General features: G+C 36.7%; 1 protein-coding gene across 12 annotated transcripts in view; it reads right to left on the bottom strand.

Annotated features, from left to right (window-relative positions):
- Positions 1–18,702, bottom strand: part of mtd (TLD domain-containing protein mustard) — a 114,437-nt gene that overhangs the window by 6,408 nt on the left and 89,327 nt on the right. For 10 of the 12 annotated variants that reach the window (XM_034985454.2, XM_069498205.1, XM_069498208.1 and 7 more), the window contains 4 exons: positions 7,616–7,734; positions 6,790–6,949; positions 1,303–1,477; positions 328–433 (listed from right to left, as the gene is read on the bottom strand). In XM_034985454.2, the coding sequence (XP_034841345.1) occupies positions 328–433; positions 1,303–1,477; positions 6,790–6,949; positions 7,616–7,734 (560 nt within the window). Of the gene's footprint in view, positions 1–327; positions 434–1,302; positions 1,478–6,789; positions 6,950–7,615; positions 7,735–10,467; positions 13,307–13,346; positions 14,387–18,702 lie in introns of those variants that run through there. The other 2 variants (XM_034985451.2, XM_069498214.1) reach the window with 2 other exon arrangements.

Below are 18,702 nucleotides of genomic sequence, written 5' to 3'. Positions count from 1 at the left end.
TTTTTATCTCGGAAACTTCCCACGGGATTTTAAAAACCCTAATACCACGTGGTGGATGAAGTCACGGGCATTATCATTTATCTAGCAATATTATATATTTTAAAAACTAGTATAGATACGTTACATAATATGCTTCTCTTAAATTCTTTTATTTGAAACTATGAGTTTTTCCCAAAGGGAGCTAAAAACCATTCCCAATGAATTTTCAAATTGTCTCCCAAGATATGCACATTTCCTTGACCGAAAAGTGTATGATAAAATTGTACGCGTCGTCGAGTGTAATCTAAGTCATTAGAAATATAATAATTTAAAATCTATAATACTCACTCTCCAGCGCCTATGGAAATATTATCATTGCTCCCTCGAATGAAATACATATTGTCACCCGTCCAGCCCCAATACTTGAATTTGGTCTTGAATGGTACTGTTTGCTCTGAAAACATATTTTTTTTATTTATTTATTCAAAAGATCAAAAAAAATCTAATATTTTTAGGCTTATTTCGTGGTTTAACGTTAAGTTCCAGAGAAAATAATTAGAAAGCGGGTAGTTCGATACTACCCGTGAGCGTGACAGCTCGAACTTCATCTTTCGAAGCAGCATTCATCGTCGTGCCCACGAATTTGTTCCACATCGCCAAAAAACTTCTACCGGTAGGCCGGGCGCACTTGGCCACGTGACCCCGGGCGTACTTGGCCACGTGACCCGCGAAACATTCTTAACGCCGCGGCCGGTGCGTTCCTTCGACGGCGGAGTTTACGCGATAGAAACTGCATTTATTAAATTTTAGGCCGCAGCGCTGTTCGAACTCAATTACACTATATTGTATCGTAACAAGAGTCGTTATTTATTTCAACTTCTTTGCGGAGTGATCCTTCTGTACATGGAAGGCGCTATTAAAATATCTTCGACCACATCTGCGTGTCATGAATGCGGCACGCGACAGGTCGAAATGGTAATCGGGGAGGGAACGCCCCGCAGACGCGCACAGCCCGCGCGCTAACCTGGTGCGGGTGACGTGCGAGTGTGCGGGACGTCCTCCCGCCTCCGGCCTCATACCCCGATAGCCATCGCAACCTGTCGCGGACTATACTATGTGGGACACGATGCGAGTGCCTCCACGACACGCATCTATACTAAGGTGTAGTGGTCGCATAGATTAAGCATGGCGCCATTAAATACGACCGCCGTGCGACTGACGTTTTCGCTTCGCAGTCACTTTGGTCGCGCAGGTTAGGATGATGCTTTAGTATTCTGTGCTACCAGTTGAGAAAATCGAAGTCTTAAAAAAGTTGTTGCCTACCCTCAGTTTCGTCCTTTTTCTCGTCTTTGTCTTCCTTAAGGTCGGTGTCATCAGGCAGCGACTGCGAGCGGCGGCGCACATCCTCCACGCGCTGGAACGAGAACAGCAGCGACTCGCCCGTGCCGTAGAAGTGCTCCGAGGGCCGCAGTGCGCAAGACGTCAACGCGCCGAACACCTGTCGAACAAGGTTAATTTTACAGTATAGTTCTTGCATTTCACGAGGACGAGTGGCTCACGCTTGTTGTTTAAGTCGTATCGGTATAAGTAAGGTACACTAAAAAATGTGTGCGTTTGCGAGTGCTTGGTCACGACTGTTTGGTCCGACATGTACGCACACTTAGACAATGTGCATGTATACGACGTAGCCACAAGTAAAGTTCACTCGCCTTCGAAATTGCAAGAACTATGCCTATAACTGCTTCTAAACTTCACAGCGACATGCTGAGATTCGTATGGGTAAGACAAATGGCGGAAGCTTCAAAAAGAAATCTGAGTCTTTACGCAGTCTTGTCTGTCTTACCACTACAGTGTTTTTGTAAAGCGCGAAACCAGAAGATCGCGAAGGAAATATTAAATGAAAAGAGCCTACAAGGGTGAGTGGAGCGAAGATGGAGATGATAAGTGTAGACTGTAGTGAACTGCCGATAACGTAACGTAAGGATTGGGGTTCAAAGCAACGAATCACGACAACGGTTCAAACGGGACGATCAAAGGTTCAAAGCAACGAATGATCAACGATGTTCCCTGTTGGTTCAAAAGTTTACTATAAATACGTGGCTTTATGGTCGCTATCTGTCAGTACCTACTTGAGGTTTGTTTACATAATACATATTGTATTAACGATATTTAAATGTACTTATTTGAATATCCTAGAGAAAAACAACATAAGTATATAATTAAATATAATAGGTACTAGCTGATCCCCGCGGCTTCGCCCGCGTAGATTTAGGTTTTTAAAGATCCCGTATAGCCTATGTCACTCAGGAATAATGTAGCTTTCTACTGGTGAAAGAATTTTTAAAATCGGTTCAGTAGTTCTAAAGATTACCCCCTACAAACAAACTTAACGACATTACCTCTTTATATAATACAACGGGCCGTGCAGCAGAAATCGTAATATTTTAATTTCGCCATAACTTCAAAACCAAACGTCCAATTTTAATCATTCAAAGACCAAATATTATCTCCATAAACTGTTCTTAGTGATGAAATTATTTTGATAAGGATTAATAGCATGAGTAAAATAAACGCGTTTAAATGTAGTCCAAAAAAAATTCAAGATTTTTAAATAAAAAAATGGTTGCTGTGCCTCACTCGACATAGATGGGTATAGTGTGTCGCGGACTTTTTTGTAGATATTTATAAGATCTACAATTACTTAGAACATTTTATGGTTCTATCTTTTATAGTTTAGGCAGCGTACGCAAAATAAGTAACTTTTCTGGTTGATTTTTTACACCTTGTGTCCGAAAAACCCAAATATCTTACGGAACCTTATTTTTTTCCAAAATAAAATATAGCCTATGTTACTCGTGGATAATGTAGCTTTCGAATGGTGAAAGAATTTTTAAAATCGGTCCAGTAGTTTTTGAGCCTATTCAGTACAAACAAACAAACAAACAAACAAAGTTTTCCTCTTTATAATATTAGTGTAGATGTAGATTAGTATTACTACTTTGCCATAAATATATTTTATGTCGCTAAGTGTAAATACTCATAAAATGCTTCGTTAGTGTAATATCCCTCAGTCCATTGATAAACTTCATTTTATTTTATTTTTTATATTGTTTTTAATTCGCATAAAATGTCAATTCTTAATTTTGAAATATTATGTTATACACTCTTAATAGGTACTTTAAAAATAAATTAATTGGCTGTGAGTTGAGAGGTCTTGTTTTATATGCTGTAAAATAACCATAAAATATTATATGTCTTCGATGTCGCTTAAACGAGAAAATAATAAAAAGAAGCCTTTATTAACTGCTTGGCCTGAACATTAATTAAATACTATTATATAATAAGCACGTGCTCATAAAACCTGTTCGGTACACAGTATACTTTGTTGACAAGCGGAATTTTTCCTACAACTGGATCCTTTTTTCCGCTATTAATGAATAATTTTCCACAACATGCCTACAACCAATCTTGATCTTTAGTATCTAAATAATATTACCTGATACAATATTTATCACTAATTAGGCAAAAGATAATTGTGACATTTGATAACTCCAATATAATTTGGCAACGAATTTTTTTTCTCTCTAAGTCGTCCCTCTTATCGCTTTTTATGCCCAGTTCAATAACTTCCAAACTAGCAATACAATGAATACAATTCGATGTCATTTTTTATTTACCTCTCATTCGCTCCTCAATACAAGTGGGCGCTATTTTTATAACTATATAAACAGGTTATAAGACGTCGCGGTGCTATTCGTATACATATTTCTATCGCGTCTATATTTAGGTAAATATGTACCATTCTTAGTGGTTTATGCAGCGACGCAATGGCAATTTAACAACGGATAGCGATTAGTATTTGTGTTTGTTATTACATAATACGAAAAGTTGTCCATTATGTTGTTATCTACTTAAGAAACTATGTGAGTATGGACTGTATGATTTGTTTTCCCGGGTAAGGGATGACTTATGCCAGCACGTGGCGGGCGCGGGCCGTGCCTCGTGCGCGCCTCATACGTGGCACGGCTCTTCACGTGTTGGCATAAATCATTCCTAAAACGTTGGGTACAAGGGTGGATTTATTTTAGGCCCGTGCCATGGCCGCGTAATTGTCAAATGTATATTTAATAAGTATGTCCAGGCAGCGTACGCACACGGCTCAGCATAGCAAACAAACTTTCCGAAATGAATGGACGCTCTAACACCCGTATTCATAATCATTACAGTACGCGGCAGAAAATTATGTATATCGACCTTTAGAAAGAGTTAGCGGTTTCGTAGAGCATTGTCTCTGTCGTTGATACCGGCAAAACGTCACATAGGTATGAGTGACAGCGACAACGACGCTCTACGAAGCCGAAATCTCATTCTAAAGGTCGATGTACATTATTTTCTGACGCGTCCTCTAACAACAGTCCTCTGCAATGAAATCCTTTCTTCAGTAAAGTAGCCGATTGTGAGCAAGTGGGAGAAAAAGAAGTTTGCGGAATAGAAAGAAGGCCTAAATTGATGGATTTTTTTTCTAATTGATTGGTGAATAATAATTAATAACATCATTAGTGAATGTTACAAAATAAAACCATCGAAAACCAATTAGGAATCTCCTAGAAAAATAAAGATTCTTCATAGGTACCTACTAATTGAAAGGTCGAATTTGACAATATTCTTTCTGCTTGTAACGAAATTTTAACCTAGTTAATGAATTTAAAATTAGTTTGGTTATATTTTTATGTAAGACATCATATGTTTTAAATGTTTTAAGTTCTACATAATATGTTTTAAAAGATTGTCATTAGATATCCACGCCACGCACGGGAGACGAAGAAATCAAACAAGTTTTTATGATGTAAAAAATAGTTATATGTTACAAATGGCCTCAAAACATGACTCAGCGCTAAGGCAGATAAGCAGTCTTCCGCGGCCTTACTAAAATAAAAGATCCCATAAAACCCACATGGTTTGCTCCTTGTTCTGCCTAATCACAAGTTCAGGTTGGCGCGTTAACGATGTTTCGACCTTAAGAGGTAACCTTAAGACCTTAAGAGTAAATAGTAATTACTACATTATTTGATAGTACGCTCAAAACTAAGTATTATATCGGTTGTCTTACCATTATCTACGTTTATCGATATATAAAACATTGAAATAATTAGTTGAAATATCTTTACTTTGCAAACATACAATTAGTATTTTTTTCTCAAAAACACTTTTCTTAAACCCTTTTACTTCTTTTTCGTGCGCTTGATTTCGGTGAAAATCATCGTGCCTCTCGCCTTTCTCATACAAAGCAGGTGAAAAGCAAACAGTAGGTCGATTTCGTAAAACCTGCATCAACCATTAAATTACAATCTCAATTGTTCTGATTGGCTGAATTTGTGCTATTCTTGTTGCAACAATGCATTGTAGCCAATAGTGAGCGAGCGTTAACCAATCAGAGGTGATTGCGATCGTGATATTGTAGTTGTCATTCTAGCACAAATCGAGCAGCAGGTTACGCACGTGCGCCGCCTATTTCGGTCGAGCGTACTGCGTCACCTTAAACACCATCATTATATTTTAATATTATGTGATCACAGTTTTTAAGACAAAACTCTTTCTCTATCTCTAACTATTACGGTCTTTGTGGGTGCTGCGCTTTTAAAAGAGACCGCTATATTAATTTAAATGCAACCAATATCTTAGAATGCATCAGCACCACTAGGTGGGATTGCAGTCATGGGCTAACTTGAATAGTATTATAAAAATATTTTTATAATCTAGATTCTACAATAATCTAAGTCGGTCATCAATCCGAAATATTCTAGCGCGGGCGAATTGCAAAATCTACCTACTACAGAAAGTATCTCTAGCCACACATGCGAATGTCGTAAATACCTACCTACATATTTAACGCCACACTTTAGAGTAATAAAATTATTTAGCCTAACAAAACAAAGCCCGTAGAATACAGATTCATTACGAATATGCTCTACTTAGGAAATCGCTAGAGACCATATCTATTGTAAATCGTATGTATAATTGTGTAGCGTAAACTACAAGTACAGGTGTTTTTTTGAGTTACTGCGCTATGTGCCAAGTTTCATTAAAATTAAGCATTAATAACTCAAAAGACCTTATTGAGAAGACCGTTGTTTCGAAACAATTTTGAGTTCGGTTTAAGCTAAACTCTAGGTTATAATTATTTAAAAATTTAACATCCATCTATATTTTATATTCAAGCAGCTGTAATTAAGGCGTCTTTCTAACACCTGTATTCAGCGCAAATTTAGCTACTTCAGACTACATTCACGCCACGGGAAGAAAACTATGTAGTATGTACTATGCAAAGGTTACCATAGTCGTCACAAAATCTCGCTGCCCGCAGAGCAATGCAACTTATTTTTTTATAAAGCAAACAACAAAAGAAGTTTTATTGCTCGGCGGGCAGCGAGTCTACTATTGTCTAGAGTCTAGAGTCTAGGTTTGCTACAAGTCTAATAGTTGCTGGGGACGTAGAGGGTAAAAGGACACGAGCCCTATCTCCAACCCGGATGTCTGACCAAGTCACTGAAGCGGGAAGTCAGGCTCTAAATTATTACAACGCTACCCGTATGGTCAATGATAGTACTCGGTGGAAGAAGATTAAAGACTATAAGATTACTCGCCGTAACGTCACGATCTTCGGTCATAAATATCTTGTCGCATCAAAATTTCGAGACGAAAGGTGCCCTTATTTATTTACACCATTTTCTCTGTTTTGAAGTCTGTCAATGCGACAAGAAGTGAGGGTGTACTTATGAGGGGCCGACTGGAAGGAGATAATAGACTTACATTGTTGTCGGTGTCCTGTATGACCAGCAGTACGGGGCTGTCGACGCGCTGCATCTTGCGGTACATGGAGGCGAGCGAGAAGCCGTGCTGGCTCGTGCTGAACGTCAGCGACCACATGTAGCCCTGCGCGCGCGCCGGCAATACTGTGCATAGCTTCTCTCTGTAATACATAAACAGAAGTCGGTTTAAAATATTCTACCTTAGTTAGTAGGTATGTGTCCTCACCTCTAACTTTTCAAAGTTAAAGTGTGTTTTAAGTAGTTAAGGGCCGATTTTTCAATAGTCAAATAACTTTTATATAGGGAATAGAATTGAGATTTTGACAGATTTTGTATGGGGAATCTATCAAAACATCAAATTTATTCGTTAGATCAGCCCTAAATATCACTTGCTTTGAATATGAAGGAAAACATCGTGAGAGAACTTGAGAATTCTCCATAAAGTTTTCAAAGGTGTGTGAAGTGTGCCACTTGGCTAGCGTGGTAGGCTATTGCTTAAGCCCTTCTTATTCTGGGAGATCGGCCAGCGGTGGGTTAGTGAGGTACGAGAATATGATGCCAACGTATTCGTCCGTGTGGATTTAGAATGAAAAAATCTGCAGGATGGATGCTAAAGTCGATCGAAAAAAGAGCGGTTCAGCGATTGAGCCCTGAAAAGATAAAAGACATACTTTTTGAACAAAGACATGCTGTCATTTTTGACAGCATTAAAAATTTAACTGAATTACTTTACGTGTCCTTGTGCAAGTGGGCCTAAATATTAATTTATAAATTTTCAAGTTAAGATCTGTCAATACAGAGCATATAGTATTTTACTAGTGACTTACCGGTGTTCCATAGTGAATATTTCCGAGGTACCGATGAGGTCGGGCGGCGAGAACTCCATGTCGACGGACGCGCCCGACGAGTAAAGTGCGCGCCGCAGTTCATCGCTCATGGACAGCACCTGTGTGTCACAAAGCACATGTAAATTATATGCATGTATTATACTTAAGATGTGGCAGAAATCGTCTACAGGTTATTGAGTATTGACGCTCGATTAGAGGTCTTATTTCTACAGTTTGGGCTTCAGTAAGTATGGCTTAACCGAGCTTACGAGCCGTAATAAATTTATCTGTACTCTCACATTATACGTTTCGCCCAATAACCGGTAGGCAATTTAACTTTCCCAGAACGAACCAGTTTCAAAAAATTGTCCACCAACGAACGCCAACTTAAGCGGTTCAATTCGAAATTAATTGACCTGGTCTGTCACAGTATTGTAGGTGAGGTAATAAGTTACCTCATATTGAATTGCATACAAATCTTTTCTTTCTACTTCTACTGATGTACATAACTATTATTGAAACTGGTTCTCTGACAGCTGAATATTGAAACGTATATCTTGTTACTTAAAAGCGTCTTAAAGCTAAGTGACTTTTTTATATGAGCAATTTTATGTGCTCTTAAGCATTGAAGAGACGTTTTAGCACTCAGCCGTGTATCTCTACATATCAAAACATCTTTACGAAAGGGACGTGCACAAACGATACACATTTTGGCTACAGACAGTCATGTTATACTAGTTGCACCTCTAGTCCATATTATTTTTAGATCAAACACTTACGAAATTTTGCAACCGGGATAGTACGATAACCGTGTATTAAGCAAGATTTTCTTGCTAACCGGATTTTTTAAATGAAATTTAAAAAAAACTGTCTGCAGAGTGGGAGGAATAGCAAACACGACATGAATAGACGGATCAAAATGTTTGACCCGTGTCATGTCTGTCAATGTGCACTCTACCTAATAGTTTAGTCGGTGGCTACACAATCATTTACAAGTTTACAAATTGTGCACCATGCTTTATTAAAATTACATAATGAGTTAGAAAAATGGTAAGGACATCGCTAGTAGGGATGACGAATTCAATCAAATAAAGATGAATGACAAAATAATAAAAACAACACTAATGAGATGATGCATTCCTGATCACTACAGTTCACATTCAACATCTATGGTGAAAATAGCGTGCGCGTGCGCACTATTTCTCTACTACTTAACAAACAACTAATTATCGTGAACAAGTTGACAAGGAAACAGCCGAAATCTAGTTTGCTAGAAAGTGAGGTACAAAACATTTCACATTTTATCAAGACAAATAAATCTGGGCACATGCCTACTTTTGGGTGTAGATTGGCTAAAAATACTAGCAAACAACTATGAATAATAAAATGGAAGTACTTAAGTATCTATTTATTATATAAGTACATCAAAATATACCGCTGCCGTCTTTTAAATCGAGCACAATTTATTTTACAGTAGAATATATTCATAGTAATACCTACATGTATGTAATTTTTTCGTCAGTGGAAATTACAAGTCAAATATAACATTTGACCAACGAGAAGTTAAGATACTCAAAATATTACATACAAATACGTGTTTACAAAAGCCGTAGGTAGATAAATTAAAAATCTAACCGAATAAACTTACAAAAAGTCCTTGATAAAATTTAAGCAACGACGTAAATAATTTAGTAAATAATATAAGTACCTATTATATACAAGCAATTTTTACGCCTACATCCTAACAATGCGACTTTTATTTAAGACAATACTAATGTAACTACACAATACAATAGCCGTATGAATTTTTTGCTAAGTAGGAACGCAAAGAGTTATGTTGAAAAACATGTAGGTACTTACATCAAATGTTACCCAAATCATTAATTGATTGAAACTAGTCTTATAATAAATAAAGCTCCTATCCTACTATTTTACTTTATGTACTCTACGAGATCGAATCAGAAATGAGAACCGTAGAAGAACCGACCGACATGGCTTAAAAGTCAATGGGCGGGGCACATGGTTCGAAGAACCGATAGTCGTTGGGGTCCTAATGTGCAGGGATGGCGACCTCGCACCGGAAAGCGCAGTGTTGGCAGATCCCCCAATAAGTGGACAGACGACACCAAACGAGTCGCAGGGATGTATTCTAGTGGCGTAAGACCGTGGCATGCGGATTGCGGAAGTCCCTACAAGAAACCTATATCCAGCAGTGGACATCTATCGGTTGATGATGACGACTACTATCTACTTCTATCTATTACATAGGCGCAATATTGCTATATTAGTTGGTGATATATGTTTGTCTATTAGTATCCTTAAGATATACCTACTGGACTCTCATATTGCTGCAAAAGAATTTTATTATTTCTAATCTTAGCTTTAATAATACTCGTATCTTGACATGAAGTAGCCCCTAAATAATGTTATCTTTATTAATGGTGTTATAACAATAAACTTACAACAATATGAGACAAATTAAAGATAATCTGGATTTAAAGTTTATACAGCAAAAAAAAAAGTTTACTTCATTTATTTCTCTAGTCCAGATTAGAACTTGTTAAATTATAATTTGATTTATATTTTATCATCTGTTGTCTCCTAGTTAGTTACTACTTTAACGGCAATACCCCTTCAGAATTTAAGACTGCATCATCACTATTACCGCCAGGATAGATTGCAGTCAAGGGCTAACTTATGGAATAAAAACAAATCGAAGTTCTACTATTATTCGTAGTAGGTAAATTTGATAATACCTTCGATTTGTGATGACTTTGTTAGGCACTACTCGTGTGTTGTTAGGTCTGGTAACGTGCAAAAATATGAATACTTATGATAAGTGCTTTTCTCACCTCGCAAATAGAATGCACAGTACCTCTGCGACATATCGAATGTACTGAACCACGTTTTACTGCTATGTCGTAAGCTCTCTTGTCGAGCTTTCGCTCATTCTTGATAATCCTTCGCACAATTTTTCGCCACATATTGGTTTCGCTACTTTTGATATCACGGTCCAAAATATTTTAGTGATTCAGATTCACTGCATGTACCGATCCTTATTGCGATCATGACGGTACTAATTTAAGGTTTTTTAGGAATTGAAGTGTGTTTATTCTACAAGATCGCGGTAAAAACTGAATGTGACACAGGTTTTTATTAATAATTATAATATAATTTTATCTTAGTTTACCTTTATCACTTTGCATTTACGATTCCGATATAGACGTACCTACCCACACCGCGCTCGTAATAATTTATATTTAGTTTATTTTCGTACGGTTTTAAATAAAATAACCAATGTTCCTGTTGCTTTTTACCGTAAACGAGCATTTTTTTTAAATAAATACGCGTAATTTATGGTACGCGACAGGTCGAGATTGCAATCGAGTAGGGAACGCCCCGCACATCCGCACAGCCCCCGCGCTAACCCGGTGCGGGCGAGCGCGCGTGACGCGCGGGGCGTCCTCCCGCCTCATACCACGATTGCTATCTCGACCTGTCGCGGACTATACTTAGTTGCTTTCTCAAAAATGGTTTCAAAGACTCTCACGATACTGACTGTACCTACGTTAATACTTGAAAGTTAGGTCGTTAGTAGAGATTTACGGAGTTTCTTTATCATTAAACAGTTAATATTGTTTCGAGCTTGAATGATAATTTATCTATCTACTTCCATAATTAAGTAATTGATATTTGTAAACACCGAAGGTCGACTTGTGTTTACAAAGATCGAGTTTATTAAACAACCACTGCATTGATTGTTTGAACAAACGAACCTACGAGTCTAGAATGAATTAGAAAATAAGTGTAATTATTAATTACAGATAGGAACAAAATATACATATTATACTCAGACTAGTAATAATTATCTTCAATAAAACTATTATCTATAGATGAAAAGTACGCGCTACTTGCAATAGATTTCCAATTTTAAGAAATACTCTTAATTTTTTGCTTATCATTGTTAATTGGTATTGGAAATTTAATCGATTAGTTATTATAACTTTAATGAGTTACGGTAAATTGATGGCAGCTTACGCAATAATTTGCATTTCAACTGTGAGATGAACATTCATAGGGCCCTTGTATTAAGAAATAAGACCTTCAATTGGCCCACGATTGAATTTGTAATTAACTAGCAGATGTTCAAGACTTCGTCATCGAAACTAATTTACTTAATTTCATTTCGACCTTTATGCACTTGGTTCTAGTTTTTAAATCAAACCTTGTAATATCAAATAAATCAAACCTCTTAAACTTAGCTACATATTATCACAACTTTATAATTATAGAGACCTAAGTAGGTATTTATTATTGTAGACTTTAGTGAAATTTTAAGATTTTGACTTTGGATCAAAACAGCCTTGGATACCCATCTTAAAAGATAGATGTTGTAGAGTAGGACAACAGTTTATGCAACAGGATTCCAGAACAATCAAACAAATGTTTTTTTTTGGATTGGAACAGTCCCGTTTTACAATTTATAGACATAGTTAGGTACCCATACGTATTTTTAATTCACAAGAATGATAGTAAATTTTTTTGAAAACGACATTATAGCAAAAATTGATAAGTAGATATATCTACTACATATTATTACATTTTGCCTATCATGTGTTTGTATAAATAAATAATTTAAGTATGTTAATGACTTATTTACATATAATTATAATTTCATCACACAGAAACGTGTCCTCGATGAAAAAAATATTTTCAACATAGAAAAAGGTCAGTGACGGCAGGCCTAATGGTATTTTTGGCTTTTGAATATATTTATGACTAGCGACCCGCCCCGGCTTCGCATGGGTTGCTTATAGCAATTAATTTCGTAGGGATCTCTAAAAAAATATAACCTATGTCCCTCAGAAATAATGTAGCTTTCTACTGGTGAAAGAATTTTCAAAATCGGTTCAATAGTTCTAGAGATTACTTCCTACAAACAAACTTACAAACTTTACCCCTTTATAATAATAATAATAAAAATTTACCCCTAGTAAAGATTTACCAGTTAAATGTATGGACTCACCCTTGGGTGTGACTTGTAAGAGATACAAAATTGATAAGTGGGAATTGATTTGCCCTAGCCTAGGAACTAACATGTACGAGCTTAGTTATTAGTAGTAATTATAGTATGCTCCTGAAAAAAGCATGTTACACAATCGAAGATTATTTAAATGATAAAAGAACGTAGATTTGACTCGCAACTCACTCCGACAATGTGCGGGACTGCAATTAGGTACTTTTATACTTGTAAATCGATTCTTGAAAAGAGCAACCACCGAGTTTCCTGCTGGTTCTTCTCAGTAGGAAAAACATTCCGAACGAGTGATAGCAAACGATTAAAAGCACTCGTAAAAGCTTATTGGAATAAAAATCATTCTATTTCTATAGCAGCTATCAGTTTAAATGATTAACTGAAGTATTTTATAATCTACACTTTTTTTAATTAGTACGTTCACAACAAAGATCGTAACCTCTAGAGATAACAATCATCGGTACGTATCAACCATCATTATTCCTTATACGATATTATCGCATGTAGACGGCGTTTTTTGTTACAAAATATTATAATAAGGAATGACGTATCGTAATCGTCAACCATATTACGGGCTTACGGCTCTTCAATATCAAAGTGGTTAGTAGCAATTTATTGTTCAACCGATTAAAAAATCTATATTTTTTAAATACTGCAATCTATGTCCGGTAATGGTTTATCTGTATGCAGTCTCACCTTATCGCTGTCGAAAGTTGAAGACCTTTCCGGTGACGTAGGCCCGAGGCGGACCATTTCGATCCATTTCATAGTCTGCATTTGTGCAGTTTTTCCACATCAAATCGCGTGCTCTACTACACTACACGTTGCAAAAACCACACAAATGAAAACATCAACAACACGCACGTTTGGCCTTTCTGTATTTAGATTAGCTTGCGACGTGGATTGGAAACTGTATGGTAGTGAGCACTGAGCGCAGCACGTCGAGCGTTCGCTTTTAAACAACGGGTTTGTATTCAGTGTTTACGTCGGAACTCTGAGCCCGGTCTAGCGAAGTAGACACTAATGACGAAATTTGTTCGACACTTTAATTTGTGTTGACGAGCGGCTCCGCAAAGTAATTAGTGGCTATTTTCGAGTGTATCCAAACGTGCAGTGCGACCGAGATGCGACTACAGCGGAGTCGCGCGGCTGGGGAACTAGCTAAAAGAAAGGCCCGCGGTTAATGAAGCCGCCCCCGCTATGCTTATGGCAAGAATCGTACATTCCTTCCACCACGTACCCAGTAAACAAAAAATTCAAAACACGACCTTACGACGTAAAAATACTTTGACATTGACGAGAACTTTAAAGGAATGTATTAATAAGAAGTCTGTAATATAGGTATGTAGGTAAGACGTATAAAGTTATATGCACTGGCGCTAGCGCTCGACATTGGGAATATTAATGTACCTATACGATTAGAAGCAGCCGAGTACTGACCCACGCGGCAAAGTCCGCGCGAAGGTGACGCCGATGTTGGCTGGGGCCTACCGATTATATCCATTCATGGTATGGCGTCCAATGTGCTATAAGGTACAAGTGTGCAAACACATTTATTTAATTGTATTATATTAAAACTGAATACTTAAAGAAAATAATATTTACTTAATTGTCTTTAAGCAAGGACAATGCCTATTTATAGTTCTAAGTTCTAACGAATTAAACGAATGTAATTAGATAATCGTACCTATGTTATAGGTACCTAACATTGTCAAACTTAGTTCTTAGAGAAGTGAATTCGCCATAAAACTGAAAATATTTACAAGCTCTGGCACTGCCAATGGTCACTGGACCCTAGAGATCTCTCATAGATAAGTGCTTCCCTGTCCACTTTTGCTCTCTTTTTCTCTTTACAATGTTTTGCTACTTATTAATTATTAATATAAATAAATATTATTGTGCAAATATCTACTCTATTATTGAACTGTCTGATTCATTTTCACAGCTCAACCGCTGAACCGTTCTAGAAGAGAGCACAGATATAGCATGTATCTTTGAAAACGGATAAAGGCTTAGTATTTAAACAACGCGGACGAAGACTGGAAAACTTTAAAGCTAAAACACTACCTACTCCAAGAATCATCTGAGCGAACACTGAATTGCTATTGCCGGAGTTTTGCATTAAAAGTTTATGAGCGAGGTTTCCACATATAGATATACCTACATCTCGTACCTAACAACGGATTTAATATATTTCACGTGAAAACATTTCAATTTACTTTATTAGAGTGCTGATAAGAAGATTGTGCTTTTGCATACATCGCACAAGTACAACCACTGATTATGACACAGATATATTTATTAGATACTAAAAAACTCTTGGTATAAACAAGTACGAGTAGGTACCTACCTACTAGAGTTCTAAAATTATTTCAAAATAGCTGCCCCGGCGAACTTCGTACCGCCTAACACTCGATTCTTATTCAGGATTTTTTTTAATTTTTCTCTCAGTAAGAACCATCCTGTACTTCAAGGAATATTATGAAAAAAGAATTAGCGAAATCGGTTGAACTGTTCTCGAGATTTGCGATCAGCAACACATTCAGCGATTCATTTTTATATATAGAGATTTTCTACAGTAATACTTTTTCAGCGACCCTAAGAAGACAATGCAGTGGTACAAGCTGCCGAACCTCAACGAGGTACCTATAATATAAAGGTTGGGGGAACATTTTCAAAGAACGAGCGTGATGGGCGTCGCGCAAAGAAAGCACCGTATCACATTGCACGATCTTAAGAGATAAAGGTGCCTACTAATATGCGAACTCCAAGAAAGTCGAGTATCTTTATAGTAGACTAACTTATGCTCGCGACTTCGCCTTCGTCGTGGACTACACAAATTTCGAACCCCAATTTTACACCCTTAGGGGTTGAATTTTCAAACATCCTTTCTTAGCGGATGTCTACGTACTAGCTGCATGGCAAATTTCAGGCCGATCCGTTCAGTTCAGTTTGAGCTGTGCGTTGATACATCAGTCAGTCAGTTAGCTTTTCCTTTTGTATAGATAGATTTTCCCTTCGTCAAAAAAGGGCACAATTTATGTCACAGTTTGCCGAGGAGCTAGGAGCATTTGCCGGATGGGTAAGCGGCAGGGTCAAACAAAAAAATCACAATATTTTCCGAGAAAATTAAGTACACCAAGCACAAGCTTGGTAACTGGTAAGATTTATATCAAACAATCGGATAAGATAAAATTAATTTTAGAGCCATTTTACTGATGATGTCCAAAGTTAGGAGCCTGAACGTCAGCGAATTAGAATAATCATCAATCAATCTAGGTACAGAACTTATAATTCGGTATAATTTAAATTATGTTGCTGAACTAAATAGTAGCAATGTTTTTTAAATGTTATTAATAGGTAAAGAAAATCAGCTACTAGGTACTGCTAAATTCGTGAGCGTAACAATGAAAAGTGAGTAAGTAGTGATAAAAAATTTGCATAGCTTTTTATCTAATCTATATTCAACACAATGGTTTACGATCGATGGCAAAAACATAAAGGGGAGCATATTCAGAGAGCTCTCCATATAAACGGAGTTTGATTTCTATTTGATTATTACCCAAATTCATTAAAATTTTGTAGACGCGTTCTACAAATTCATATTTTGTCTGTGGTAAGTGAGACTTCCGTAAAAATGTAAAGATAAAAAAAAATACACTTCCCTTAAAATCTGTTTACTATGGCTATTGGCTACATTTATTTAATTTATTTATTGCATAAGAGTTTTATATAGGTACATATAGCAGTACCTGACAACTTTTATCTGTTGCTTCATAATATTTCAAAGATACAAAAAGCTCTACATGAAAAAAAAAAGCAAAAATATTATCTCTTAATTATCTTAATATTAATCAGATAAGACTTTAATCATAAAGTTTGGAATATTTTTATTAACTTTGTAGATAATCTATGTCTCTGTACATATAAAATTGATCGCGATAGGATTGCAATATTTTACCTCCTCGGGTCAAAATATTTCTGACATTATTTTTAAACTATGGAACGGAAAACGCATTCTGTATACAATATACCTATAGGTATAGATGGATAGATACGTACCTCCTTACTGCAGAGACGCCTGCCTTGACAATAACATCTCAAATGAGCGAAAACATGAAACAAATTGTTAGGTAGGTATCATTGTGTACGGAGACCTCGTAACCCCCGCAAAACACTTCGCAAGACGTGACAATTAGTGGTGATTAACATCGCGATTATAACGATGATCCCGCTAACTGTTAATTGAAACGCCTCTTTCAAAACAAGTGTTTTTGGCGACATGCAAATTGTTTCAAATAATACTAGGGTCAAACCATGGAAAGAGATGATGTAATCAGTGAATCTTATTAGCAAAAAAACATTGGCATTCTTTTTTATTTCAGAACTGCCCTGGTTTGCACGGGTAGCTTATGTATATGTAATAATGTAGCTTTCTACTGGTGAAAGAATTTTCAAAATCGGTTCAGTAGTTCCAGAGACAAACAAACTAACAAGCTTTACCTCTAGATAGTAATATTTAGTATAAACTAGCTGATGCCCGCGGATTGGTCAATTCTCTTGTCTGTGAAAGTCCCGTCAAAATAGGTTCAGCCGTTCCGAGGATTAGCCCGTTCAAACAGACACAAAATTTTAAAAACGTGTGATTCAGTTATGGTACAGTTAAAATAACCATAATTATGAGCTTAATTTAAGGTAGTTATTTCAAAATTACAGACAGACACTTCAATTTTATTTATTAGTATAGATTGATGATCACGTTATAGCCGAAACGCTTCGTTCAAGAGTCTTCAAGAGAGTTTCAAACAATCCTAGGGTTAAAATATGTAGAGATGATGACGTAATCATAGAATTATTTTGGGTTTTTCAAAATTCCGTGGGAACCCTTTTTTCTCTGATAAAAAGTAGCCTATGTCCTTCCCCAGGATAAAAGCTAACTCTGTACTAAATTTCATCAAAATCGGTTAAACTGTTGGGCCGTGAAAAGCTAGCAGCCAGATATACAGTCACACTTTCGCATTTATAATATTAAGTATGGATTACCAATGAATATCTTTTAAAACCTGTTGATACAAAATTCGCCCTCATACTTTAAATGCAATGGGACAAATTACTAGGTACGTAATTATAATTTGTCCAGTAATAACAACAGATAAACTCATCGTTTCCAGAATGTGGAAATACGGCCGGTTCCACTTGCTTGTGCCTACAAGACAGAAACAAGATATCGCCAATTAACCTACGTATTAAAAGGAATAAAAACGTAGTCGGGATGCTTTGTGGAGCGTAATAACTTCATTGGTCCTGGCGTCAGATTACCTACATACCTATATGTATCGCTTACACTTAGGATTGCCAACCATCCTATTTTTAAGCACATTCCATCAGTATTTTCTAAGTTCCAGAACACATAAATAGTAATTAGTAGGCACATACTTCTACATAGCTAGTTTAGTATCCATAAAATTGCTCTCGTGTGCTCTGCTTGCTAGCTTCCCTAATAGTTGTGGTGTTATATTAAGAATGTCTAATTATTTTTTTCATAGACTTTTACTGTGGACAATCGTCGAGAATTTTAACAGTTAATGCGTTTTGTTTACGATAAGGAATGTACACAGGAAATCCTTTTCCATTGCTGTCATGGATTTAAAAAACCAGCAGCCCTAGCTTCAATTAGCCTGACTTTATGGACTGGCAACATTTATGTGGGAACAAATGATGCACGCTTTATGTATATTATATATATTGGCGTTAGAGCATGTTTAATGCTACGACATTAAAAAAAAGACTAAGCGTAAAGGCAGATCATGATCTTTTTGAGAAAAACGAAGGTTTCAAACTGTGGTAAAGGATATCAAAATTAGATGATTCCCACGACTGCGTCAGCGTATTTAAAATCCCGTGAACTCCTTGATTTTCCCGACTAAAAAGTAGCTTGTCTGTCGATACAATTTCGCATTTATAAATTACATAGTACCTATGGATTAGTATTTAAGCAACTAAGTAGACCCATTTTTTACCCGACTACGGCAAAGCCAAAAGGGTTTTGGCA

This window comes from Maniola hyperantus, chromosome 4 (genome assembly GCF_902806685.2).
Source record: "Maniola hyperantus chromosome 4, iAphHyp1.2, whole genome shotgun sequence".
In the NCBI taxonomy this organism is placed as follows: Eukaryota; Metazoa; Arthropoda; class Insecta; order Lepidoptera; family Nymphalidae; genus Maniola; species Maniola hyperantus.
Note: the sequence above shows the minus strand (reverse complement) of the source record. Positions and strands in the feature narration are given on the sequence as shown.